The 13,032-nt window shown below is 41.3% G+C and overlaps 2 protein-coding genes across 2 annotated transcripts in view; one reads left to right on the top strand and one right to left on the bottom strand.

Moving 5' to 3' along the window:
- Nucleotides 1–6,515: 6,515 nt before the first annotated feature.
- Nucleotides 6,516–9,808, bottom strand: ACOT4 (acyl-CoA thioesterase 4). The gene is made up of 3 exons (XM_061181019.1): nt 9,124–9,808; nt 8,063–8,265; nt 6,516–7,289 (listed from the first exon to the last, which is right to left on the bottom strand). Exons 1-3 carry the CDS (start codon nt 9,578–9,580, stop codon nt 6,699–6,701), a joined length of 1,251 nt encoding a protein of 416 aa, XP_061037002.1. The 5' UTR covers nt 9,581–9,808; the 3' UTR covers nt 6,516–6,698.
- HEATR4 (HEAT repeat containing 4) overlaps nt 9,236–13,032 on the top strand; it is a 90,336-nt gene continuing 86,539 nt past the window's right edge. Inside the window, exon 1 of the mRNA XM_061181012.1 lies at nt 9,236–9,783. The gene's annotated coding sequence lies outside the window, so the exon portion shown is untranslated. The remainder of the gene's footprint in view (nt 9,784–13,032) is intronic.

The raw sequence follows: 13,032 nt of genomic DNA, 5'->3' as shown, positions 1-13,032 counted from the left end.
GGAGAAGAGAGAGAGAGAGAAGGGGATCTAGAATGTATTTGATGAAATTATTGCAGAAAAATCCCCAAACCTGAAGAAGGAAACAGATATTTGGGTACAGGAAGCACAGAGGGATGAACCTAAACAGACCCACACTAAGACATATCATAATTAAAATGGAAAAACTTAAAGAGAGAATTCTAAAGTCAGCAAGAAAAAAAACAAAGAGTCATATATAAGGGAAACTGCATAAGGCCATCAGCTGATTTTTTCTGCAGGCCAGAAGAGATTGACATGATATATTTAAAATGCCAGAAGGGAAAAATCTTCATCCTAGGATACTCTACCCAGCAAGATTATTGTTTAGAATTAGAGAAATAAAGAAATTTTCAGAAAAGCAAAAAGAAAAAGAGTTCATCAATAATAAATCTACCCTAAAAGAAATGTTAAAGGGTCCTCTCTAAGTGGAAAAGAAGTAAGATTCCATAGGAAAGGAAAAATCCCACTAGGAAAGGAAAGTATGAAGTAGAGCTGAAGATTAACTACTTAAAGAAGCTAGTATGAAGATTCAAAGACAATAAACTGTAAAATCAACTATAACTACAATGAACAGTTAAGGGATAAACATGAAAATGTAAAACATGACATCAAAAACACAATATGGGTTAGGGGAATAAAAAATGTAGATCTTTTAGAATGTGTTTGAACTTAAATGACTGCCAGTTCAAAACAAGTAGATTTAGATATAGTTCATCATATATGAAACCTGTGGTAAACACAAATCAAAAACCTACAATAGAGGGGCTTCCCTGGTAGCACAGTGGTTGGGAATCCGCCTGCCAATACAGGGGACATGGGTTCGAGCCCTGGTCTGGGAAGATCTCACATGCCATAGAGCAACTAAGCCCATGCGCCACAACTACTGAGCCTGCACTCTAGAGCCCGCAAGCCACAACTACTGAGCCCACACACCACAACTACTGAAGCCCGCGCGCCTGTAGCCCATGCTTAGCAACTGCAACAAGAGAAGACACTGCAACGAGAAGACTGTGCACTGCAATGAAGAGCAGACCCTGCTCACCTCAACTAGAGAAAGTCTGCACGCAGCAACGAAGACCCAACACAGCCAAAAAAAAAATGAATAAAATAAATAAATTTTAAAATACATATTAAGAGAAAACCTACAATAGATACACAAAAACTAAAGAGAAAGGAACACAAGCACACTACTAAAGAAAATCATCAAACCACAAGGAAAGAAAGAAAAAGAAGAAGAAATAAACAGAGAAGAAATACAAAAACAACTGGAAAACAAGAAACAAAATGACAATAAGTACATACCTATCAATAGTTACTTTAAATGTCAATTGACTAAATGCTCCTATCATAAGACATAGCTGATTGGATTAAAAAGAAAAACAAGACCCATCTATACGCTGTCTACAAGAGACTCACTTCAGAACTAAAGACACACACAGACTGAGGGTAAGAGGATGGAAAAAGATATTTCATGCAAATGCAAATGGAAACGACCAGAAAGTTGGGGTAGTGATACACATACCACACAAACTAGACCTTAAAATAAAGGCTGTAACAAAAGACAAAGATAAAGGGATCAATACAAGAAGAGGATATTACACTTGTTAACGTATATGCAACCAATACAGGGGTACTTAAATATACAAAGCTATATTTACAGATATAAAGAGAGAAATTTACAATAATAATAGTTGGGGACTTTAACACCCCACTTACATCAATGGACAGATCATCCAGATAGAAAATCAATAAGGCAACAGTGGTCTTAAATGAGACAATGGGGGTATTCCCTGATGGTCCAGGACTCAGCGCTTTCACTGCCGGGTGCCCAGGTTTAATCCCTGGTTGGGGAACTGGGATTTCACAAGCCACAGGGTCCAAGAGACAGTGGACCTGTTGGACCTAATAGATAGGATATTACACCCCAAAACAGCACAGTACACATTCTTTTCAAGTGCACATGGAACATTCTCCAGGATAGGTCACATGCTAGGCCAGAAAACAAGTCTCAACAAATTTAAGAGGACAGAAATTGTATCAAGCATTTTTTCTATGTGTATTTTAAACCCCGCAATATGTTATTTGTAAATATTTATATTTACATGCATATTTAACCTTTTTCATTATATTCCATTTCTTCCTTCATTTCCATATTTCCACCTTGAGTCATCTTCATTCTGCTTGAAGAACACCCTAGTTCTTCCTTTATTGCAGGTATGCTATATTAATTCTCTCAATTTCTATTTTTCTAAAAATGACTATTTTGATTCTGTTAAATTTTTTTCAATCAATTTTATGAACAATATATACTTTCGTATTTAAGAATCTATTTTGCTAGAATAGGCTTCGAGGTTGTCAGATGTTTTCTTTCGACACTTTAAAGGTTTTTCAATGGTTCCTGATTTCCATCATAGCTGTTGAGAAGTCAGTTGTTAGACTTACTGCTGCTTCTTTGAAGGTTGACTGTTTTCTGTGGTTGCTGGTAAGATTTTTTAATCTTTGTCTTTCTTTTCTGCAGTGTTCCATTGCCTTTTGCTACGTAACAAACAATTCTGTGGACAGACTGCATTTTCCAAAGATGATTGTGACAAATAACTCCCATCTCACATGCCCTTCTAGAAACTTGCCATTCCCCTATCAGGTGATAGTCTATACACATTTTCCTTGCACCTAATGTCTCTGTGTCTGCCTCAACCAGTAGAGTACAGCTGAAGCAATGATATGTGACTTCCAAAGCTAAGTCATAAAAAGGCCATGTATTTCTGCCTTCCTCTCTTGGACCATTCATTTTTGAAACCCAGATATCATGCTGTGAGGAAGCTCAAGCAGCCTGTGGAGAAATTCATGTGCACAGGAATCACAACTGGCTTTAGGACTAGGTGGCAGGTAGAAATTGGAAGGGCTCCAGGGAGACTATTAGTGAAAACCTAAAGGAACTCATGAAGGCCATTATTGATGACCTAAAGGAAAGTAAAATAAATTTATTGGAAGCTAGAGGCAACACTGACACCTGCAGTAATGTGAAAAAGGGTAAATATACCTAGTGAATTCAATGATCTAGCTAAAGTGATTTCCCAGCAGAGTACTGACAGTGCCACCTGGCTTCTCCTTGCTGCCTATGACAAAATATACAAGAGGAAGAGGTGAGCTAAGAATGAACTGCTAAATAGGAAGCAACCAGGACTTGCCAAGCTTGACAATAATACTGTTTCTCCTTTCCAGCTTCTCCAGATGGTAAATTATTCTGTAATTAAGACAGGACCTCAAAGCAAAGTCAAACCTAGGGTGGGTCTGTGGGAGAGACTTTGTAAAGACCTCAAAGATTCAAGGTAGTGCTTCATAGAACATTTCAGAATGACAAAGGTCCTCTAAAGATTTTAAGGTGTACCTAACAGAGCCTGTCTATTAAATAACAGAATTTATGGGAATCTTAAGGATGTTTGCCTGCAGCATTCTCCCAAGGAGCCCCACACAGAAAAGTTCCTATCTCAAACAGATTTGTAGTGGTGTATTGTCTAAGGAAGTGAACCCCACTGATATTTTTTAGAAAACCTACATAATTCTTAAGAGAATGGTTCTGGTGGAAGCACAATGAGTTTGAACTAAAAGAGATAGAGACAGTGCAAAATAAAAAGAGATCTTTGGATGCCTCATCTTTTTCATCCAGGAAGCAGATCCAGGAGGCTTTTTTGCTAATTTAATTTTCTTATGGGAAATATAGGTTTCAACTCAGAGGGTGGAACCAAGAGCTACAGAGAACAACTCACAGAGAGTAAACCGAGCACCAATGGAAGAATTGGCAACATCTTCTCAGCTGGATTTCAGAATGGCTAGGGGCCAGTGACTGTCGTGTGCCTCCCATATTCCCCATTTTTGAACAGGAATATCTGTAAGAATTATCTTATACCTGCCTACCATCGTATTCTGGATGTCTGTGTGTGTGGACAGCTAACTTGTCTCTTGTCTCTGAAGTTCACAGATCTTCAGATTGAGAAGAAAGATACTCAAGGAGCTATACCCAAGGAATTATACCTGAAGAACTTCATCTGCACCTGGACCTGATATAAATGATACAATCTTAGACTTTGAGCCTGAGCATGATGCTATAATGGAATGAGACTTTGGGCGGGGGTGGGCTTTAAAGGAGGGATGACCATATTTTACACGTGGGAGGAATGTGAACCATTGTGGCTAGAAGGCAGATTTTCCAAAGGTGGTTACAATGTTTCCCATTCCACCTGCTCTTCTAGAATATTTCCACTCTCCTTTTGAGAGGTGGACTCTATGTTCTCCTTGAACTTGGTGGGTCTTTGTGATTGCCTTGACCAGTAGTGTACAGCAAGAGTGATGCTATGTAGCTTCCAAGACTAGGTCAAAAACATGCCATACAATTCAACTTTGCTATGTTGGGATGCTCACTCTTGGAACCCAGCCCAATTAGCCATTGTAAAGGCCCACATGGAGAGAACTGAGACCCTGTGAACCATAGCCCTGCCTGAGATCTTAGCTGACAGCCAATACCAACTTGCCTGCCATGTGAGTGAGAAAAATTAATGGTTAATTTTTTTTAAAAATAAATTTATTTATTTATTTTTGGCTGCATTGGGTCTTCTTTGCTGTGCGTGGGCTTTTCTCTAGTTGCAGAGAGCGGGGGCTACTCTTTGTTGTGGTGCGCAGGCTTCTCAATGTGGTGGCTTCTCTTCTTGTGGAGCACGGGCTCTAGGCGCAGGTTTCAGTAGTTGTGGCACGCGGGCTCTAGAGCGCAGGCTCAGTAGTTGTGGCGCACGGGCTTAGTTGCTCCGCAGCATGTGCGATCTTCCTGGACCAGGGCTTGAACCCGTGTCCCCTGCACTGGCAGGTGGATTCTTAACCACTGTGCCACCAGGGAAGTCCGAGAATGGTTAATGTTTTAAGCCACTGTGTTTTGGGGTGGTTTGTTACAAAGCAATAGATAACTGAAATGCCCCCCAAAACACAGTCACATAAAAAAATATTTTGTTCACAGATCCACAATTTGGACAGTGCTTGACTGGGACAACTCTTCTCTGTTTCAGGATATCTAAAGCCTTCACTGGGAAGATTCAAATGGCTGGGGGCTAGAATCATCTTGAGGTTTTTTCAGTCACATCCCTGTACTTGGGCTGAGATGACTCAAAGGTTGAGCTCATTTGGGACTATTACAGGAAGAGCTTACAGTTGGCCTCTCCGTGTATTTGGGGCTTCCTCACAGTATCACAGCCTCAAAGTTGTAAAACTTCTTAGGGTGGCTCAGGGCTCCAAGAGCAGGTGTTCCCAGCAAACAAGGTGGGATCACCTTTATGGCCTTTACGACCTACCTTCTGAAATCATAAAGCATCAATTCTGCTGTACTCTACTAATTGAGGCAGTCAGAAACCCATCCAGATTTGAGGGGAGGGGACATAGATCTCCCACCTCTTGGTGGCAGAAGCGTCAAAGAATTTATGTTATAAATTCTATGTTATAAAACTGCCACAAACAATTTTTCTGTGATGTGTTAAATATGGTTAACTTGCTTGAGGTTTATGGTTGTTATGAACTGAATGTGTCCCCTCAAAACTCATATGTTGAAATCCGAAACCCCAATGTGATGGTATTTGAAGGTAGAACCTTTGGGAGGTTGTTAGGTTTAAATGAGGTCATGAGAGTGAAGCCCCCATGATGGGATTAGTATCCTTATGAAATGAGGAAGAGAAACTGGAGCTCCCTCTCTCTCCCTGCCAGGTAAGGACACAGGAAGAAGGCAGCCGTCTATAAGCCAGGAAGAGGCCCCACCAGGAACTGAATCTGCCAGAATCTTGATCTTGGACTTCCCAGCCTCCAGAACTGTGAGAAATAAATGTCTGTTGTTTAAGCCACCCCATCTATGGTATTTTGTTATAGAAGCCTAAGGTGACTAAGACATAGTGCTGTTGGAATATGTGGCTGATGTCTTTGTCAGCTTTAGAAAATTCTCAGCCATTATCTCTTCAGATACACCTACACAATACTTTGTAGCCTTGATGTCAAAGAAAGTGATGATGATGCCTGTAAGAATGTCACAGTATGATTTTCCAAAGTCTGTTCTTAGAGCCAGGAAGCAAAAAGGAAAATAGCTCATAGTCAATCACCTTTGGAACAGAGTTTTGACTTAACCATCTAGAGCCAGATGCTCCCCTTCTTACCGTAACTCCTCTCAGAGGATTCTTCTCTAATCTCCATGAGAAAAAGGTCAGTCTGGCTTTCCTTCTATCAACACCTCTCTGTATATTTTAGCCAATGAAAATTCTACCCTGCTACCAGTAGTTGAACCAGTAGCAAACACTGAATGGCCATTCTCTCCCAGTGATGGAAAAAGCAGCCCAGTATTTGTTCAGCTTTAAATTTCATCTGTGCCTCAAAGTGTTAAGTAAAAAAATCTAGATGAAAACACAAATTTTAATAGTGGTGATACTTTTTAGTATTGTATACTTCTAATTGAATCTTCTACAATAGGCATGTGTTACATTAGAAAAATTAATGACAAAATTAATCTCAAAAAAGTTACCTAAAATATAGCATTAATACCAATGACATGAATTTAATGTTATCCAGGGGACAAGTGATTCACATAAGATTATTAAACACTAAAATCTGACCTTGAATCTCTCCTGTCAATAACAGACCAATTACAATTTGGGGCATTACAATTTGGGACAAGCTCCAAGGTGTTTGGTGAAGAAGGTTAGAATTTGCTTCCAAGCATCTACCTGGGCCTTAGAATGAGCCCTGGGCTCCCCACCCCAGATCACAGGTTTGTCCAATAATTTGTGTAGGGAAGCTGGGCACATGGGGAAGTAAGGAGGCTCAATGTAATGCCCAGTCCCAGGGTAAGAGATGATCTGGGGTTTTTCCTTTCCATGGGCCTGTAACCGTTCAGAGGCTATCTGGGCGTATAACTCACTCCTCCAGTTATGGTCATCCTGACCAACAATGAAGAGGATGGGCCCCTGGGCCTTCTCTATTGGAATCATGCAGGGGTTCTCACATCCCCCTACAATATCATTCCTTATATCCACAATGTCCAGGAGGCCTGAAAAAGCTACCTTCATTCTCCTCAGGTCATGGCCCAGTGGTGGAATGCTATTCTCCTTGTAGTATATGGCTTTGTTTCCATTGAAGCCAGATCCATTGATGGAAACTGTGGCTGAGATGTTCTTCAAAAATGAGGCCATGGAGAGACAAATATCAGCCCCTAAAGAAATGCCCAGAAGTCCAATGCCAGGGCCCTTTACCTGGAAGAAAAGAAGGGACAAGAGTCAAAAGTCAAGAACCTACCCAACAGAAAAATGTTTTTCTAAATGCAACTAGAGATGCTGCTAGCTTTAATTTGTGAATTGGCCACAAGAGACTCAACCTCAGCTTACAGAGTTTCTTTCCATGTAGAGACTATCTTGCTGGACACATGGCAAACAAATCTTAAACTCACTGGCAAATTTGGGAATTGGTTGCAAACTTCCAGAGAGTCATCCACTAGAGAATGCTGAGTCATTGGAGCCTGTCAATTTCAGAGCTTCATTCAGGTTGAATTAAAGCATCAATGTTCCTGGGCATCTGTGTGGAACCAAATTCTGTTCCAAGAAGTGAATCTTTCATCAGACCCCATCTAAATATATACTGACAAATGATTAACTTTATAGAAACAAAGTAAAACTTCAGAGTCCAACTGAGTGGTTCTAAGCTTATGAAATGGGTGGACAAGTTTTGATCAAAATCTGAGAACATACTCTGCTATCAGAAAAATAAAGATTAAAAAGCATACAAAGCTAAAAATTTAGAAACTCCACTTGCAAAAGAAATTTTATTACATAATTCCCTAAAATAAAATATCACATGAATTTTACAGTGAATTCTGCAATATTAATCCATCTGACAGAGAAAGTGGAGTAGAATAAATCTCTGTGAAAGAAGAATAGAGCAGCATCAATGCACCTGGCACAGGTGAGTGCAAAGTGACACCCTCTCTGGAGGTAGTTCTAGAGAGAATGATAAAGGAAATTAGGAGAACCTGGGTGTGTTGAAGCATGTAGCACAGGGCTTCTTCAAAGTAGTCCAGGTGTATGGTGTCGAATTTCTTGGGAAGATCTTCAAAATCACAATAAGCTAGAGCCAACGTGGCAAAGCCATGGCCAGCCAGAAGGCTGGCCCGATATTCCAACAGGGCTCCTCCAACACCAAAGATGTCAATGATCCCTGGGAAAGGTCCTGGTCCTAGAGAAGGTAATATTATAAACAGAAGATATTATATAATTTAAAGAAATTCTTTCCTTTTAGAGAGCTTTCTAAAGTATTTAGTGGGTTCCCGTGAATCAAAGGAAACGGCTTCCTGAGTCATCATTGACAAGGGATACAAGTTCCAAATTATCTCCAAGGTTCTAAGAATCTTTAGTTGTAAGGGAGGGTAACAAAGTCTAATGACTGCATCATGGAAGGAGGAATTTCACCTTTTAGACAGTGTTGAATTGCAGTGTTCTGTTACAGGATTGGACACAGAGTTAAGAAAACAAAGCTTCATATTGTGTTGCACCAACCCTTGGCGTTATTTTTGGTTCAGATGTCTACGTAGAGGAAAGAAAAAGAAATACCTGGCGAGGCTACAGGTGAGAAAGGCAGTGAAGTCTGAAAAGTGATCTGTGGTAGAAAGGAACATGAAAAAGTGGGTAAGGGGCCCAGTGTACCCAGGACACTACAGAAGGGAGACATGGCAATAGATTCCTTGACCGTCATCATTTAGTGTAAAAGCGATCAGCCGATGCCTGTAGAGATCTGTAGCGTAGTTATTAATAGCAGAGTGAACGTACCGACCCCATCCAGTCTTTTTGTTTTTATCTGCGTAATAACAGTATCCACCTCATTGGGATAGTATAGAGATTAAAAAAGATAATGCAAGCAAAACGCGTAGCACAGTGCGGAACATATCAAAAGCCTCCAATGTGGCTGTCAGGTCGCTGATTTAGTCAACATCCGCTTCTCTGACCGTGCTCCCAAGCCAAACTCCCTGGGAGGCGGTATCAGAAACCAAGGCAGCCCAGGGAACATGCTGTCGAGGTCCCAGCACCCCAGCCTTACCCGGCGGCAGGAAGAGCGTGGCGCGCACCCGGCCCGCGCGCACGGGCTCGCGCCGCACCCCGGGCGCCAGGAAGTCGCGCTCGTGCACCGCGCGGCCCAGGAGCCGCTGGGCGTCAGGGTCGTGGCCATCGAGCACCTCCAGGTCCACGGCGAAGGGCGTCTGCACGTCCCGCTTCAGAAACCGCCAAAAAGGCTTCTCGGGCTCCAGAGCCCAGAGAAGCCCCATGGGCTCGAGCCCCGCGAAGCTGCCGCCCAGCGCGGGCGCGCGCTCCAGGTCCAGCTGGCCGTGGGCGTCGGCGCAGTAGCGCGCGTGGGCTCGGAAGAGCGCGTCCTTCTCGTCGCGCAGGGACGCGCGCAGCGTGACCGGCTGCCCCGGGGCCAAGCCGCGCACGGCGATGCGCACCGGCTCGTCCCAGCGGCAGCGGCCCGCCGGCTCCAGCGTCACTGTCACCGCCATCCCCGGCGCACGGCCGCGGTCCCGACCCTCAGCGTGAAAGCGCAGGCGGCTGGCGGAGTTTTGCTTCGGGCCTGTTGGATCGCGCCGTGAGGCCCGACGGGGTCAGGCGTCGCCTGGCGCCGAGAGAGGCCCGTGGCTAAGCCGTCTCAGGAGGCGTCCTGGGGCTTCAGGTCCGTGGACCCCGCGTCCCCGACTCGTCTGAGGTAAAAGCGCCAGGTCGTTCTCTAGGCCCAGGGCGGGGCGTACCGGGATGTCCTGCTGTCCGGCTGTGGCGCCCAGCCCGCCCGCGTATACGCCTCTTCTCAAACCTCTCCCTCGTGGGAGTGAAACTTGTTGGGTATGGATTCGTGGTGAAACCAGAGCTGAATGACTTTAGGCAGAATACCAAGAATTCCAGCCTCTCCATGGAAAAGGACAACCTTTTTTTCCCCTAACTTTTAATGAGTTATACACACACAAAAAGTGCATAAATTCTAAGTGTGTATTTTAATGAATTTCTCAACCCGAACATACTTGGGGTAACCAAGCACAGGGATCCAGAAACATCATTACTTCTCCAGAAGCCACCCTCATTTCTGCTCCAGTCACTTTCCCTTCCCCAAGGTGCTCTTTCCGAGTCCAACAAAATAGGCTAGTTTTTCCCAACTCTGCATTTTATGGTGATGAATCCTTCAGTGTGCCTTTTTTAGTGTCTGCTTTCGCTCAGCATTCATTACGTTTGTGAGATTCATCGTTTTGTTGGGTGTAGTTGTAGATTGTTCATTATAACTGCCAAATAGTATTTCATTTTGTGATCGTAAATGTATTTGACGATTTTATTGCCTATGGACATTTGGTAGTTCTCAGTTTAGGACTCTTAAGAATAGTGCTCTGAGCATTCAGTGAACGTGTGTCCATTTTGATGGACATGTATGTGCGTTTCAGTGGAGTGAATACCTAGGAGTGGAATTGCTGTATTATAGAGAATAAGAATGTTCGGCCTTAGTAGATACTAAATGTCAAGCTTTTGAATGTCACGTTAGAAGCAATATAGGTATAATGTTCAGGGATGCCCAGCATTTTATATGTAGTATAGTAATGGCTCCTCTTTAGCAATGTCCCACCTGTTATACATACAAAATTTAACAAGTTTATAAAACACTGGGAGTATTTTTCAAATATTGGAAAGCAGGAACCTGAGGCTTGGAAAATGTTAAGCTGCTGAGGATTAGCCTCTAATAACTGTCAGAACCACGACTTAACTCCAAACGTGGAACTCAACAGTGAGCAGCAACATTGCAGTGAAATATATTAGAATTCTACCTCTGAGTTCAGCACTGACTAGTTCTGAAGTCTTAAGTAAGTTTATATCTTTTGGGGTTTAAGAGTTCTTGTGTGTAACGTGATGAAAGTCTCCTGTATGGAGATAAAAGGTGATAGTGTATGTGAAAGTCTTAGAAGAATATTGGGAAGCAAAATGTCATGTTTGATTTCGTAGAGGCAGAGATTGAGCCCATGCAGTGTTTTGTTTCTCATGAGATATTTGCCATAGGTTTGCATCCTGCTTTTTAAATTCTTTTTAAAGGAAAAAACATATTTTCCAAAGCAGATGTAAACAATACTGAAACGTTTACAGTGTGAATGATAGAGTCTTCTCTGTTCATTTGCTGCTTTCCCCCAAAGATGAGTGCATCCAACTAGATTTTGATTCTGAACGTTTAAAGTAGGTACATATAGGGGAGTGTGAACACGCTACAGTACTATTCTTTTTGTTGTTGTTTGTTTGCTTTTTTAAATAAAAAAGTTGTATACTTTGTATTATTTTCCCACTTCAACCACTTGTTTAAGATAAATTTTGATTTTTAAAATACTAATAGGCATTATTTTTGAAAAAGTTTTAACTTTTCAGTAAAATTCAACAGAAAGTATAGAGAATTCCCATATCCCCACTTTCCCTTCCCACACAATTTTCCCTATTATTAATATTTTGCATTAGTGTGGCATATTTGTTACAGTGGATGGACCAATATTGATACATTATTATTAACCGAAGTCTAAGTTAGGTTATATAGGCATACCTCCTTTTATTGCTCTTTGCAGATACTGAGTATTTTACAAATTGAAGGATTGTGGCAACCCTTCATCCAGCAAGTCTATCAACGTTATTTTCTCAACAGCATTATTTTTTAATTAAGGTGTATACATTGTTTTTTTAAGACATAATGCTATTGCACCTTTAATAGACTACAGTACAGTGTAGACATAGCTTTTATATGCCCTGGGAAACATAAAAATTTGTGTGATTTGCTTTATTGTAGTGGTCTGAAACCAAACCTGCAGTATCTCGGAGGTATGCCTGTAAAAACTGACAAATGCATAATGTCATGTATCCATCACTACAGTATCATACAGAATAATTTCATTGACCTAAAAATTCTGTGTGCTTCACCTGTTCGTCCCCTCCTCCCATCCCCAGGTAACCACTGATATTTTTAGGTGTAGTTTTGCCAGAACATCATATAGTTGGAGTCATACAGTATGTAGCATTTTCATATTAGCTTCTTTCACTTAGCAATATGCATCTAAGCCTCTTCCATGTTTTTCTGAAGCCTGATATGTCATTTCTTTTTATTGCTGAATAACATTCTATTGTATGGATGTATTATACAATAGAGTGATTGCTGGATCATATGCTGAAGCTATGTTTAGCTTTGTTAAAAATAGGTAACTGTCTTCCGAAGTGGCTGTACCATTTTGCATTTTCACCAGCAACAAATAAGAGTTCCTCTTGCTCCATATTCTCTCCAGCATTTAATTTTGTCAGTATTTTAGAGTTCAGTCATTTTAATAGGTATGTAGTCGTATCTCATTGTTAATTTTAATTTGCAGTTCTGTAATGACATATGATGTTGAGAATCTTTTCATATGCTTGTCATCCGTATATCTTCTTTGGTGAGGTATCCATATCTTTTGCCCATTTTTTAAACATTGAAGAATAATTGACCTACAACATTATGTTAGTGCCAGGTGCACAACATAGGCACTCAGTATTTCTGTACGTTACAGAATGTACATAGGTCTAGTTATCATCTCTCACCATACAAAGTTATTACAATATTATTGACTATATTCCCCATGCTGTACATTTCATCCCTGTGACTCAAGTATTTTGTAATGAAAGTGTGTACCTTAATGTCCCTCGCCTCTTTCACTGAACCACCTACCCCCTCCCCCTTGGCAACCACCTGTTTCTTCTCTGTATCTGTGAGTCTGTTTCTGTCTTGTTTTGTTTTGTTTTTTAGATTCCACATATAAGTGAAATCATATGGTATTTGTCTTTCTCTGTCTGATATATTTCACTTAGTAAAATACCCTCTAGGTCCATCCATGTATTGTAAGTAGCAAGATTTCAATCTTTTTTATGGCTCAGTAATATGTGTGTGTGTGTGTGTGTGTGTATATATATATACATA

This window comes from Eubalaena glacialis, chromosome 2, assembly GCF_028564815.1.
Source record: "Eubalaena glacialis isolate mEubGla1 chromosome 2, mEubGla1.1.hap2.+ XY, whole genome shotgun sequence".
NCBI classification, from domain to species: Eukaryota; Metazoa; Chordata; class Mammalia; order Artiodactyla; family Balaenidae; genus Eubalaena; species Eubalaena glacialis.
This window is presented reverse-complemented; position numbering and strand designations above follow the sequence as displayed.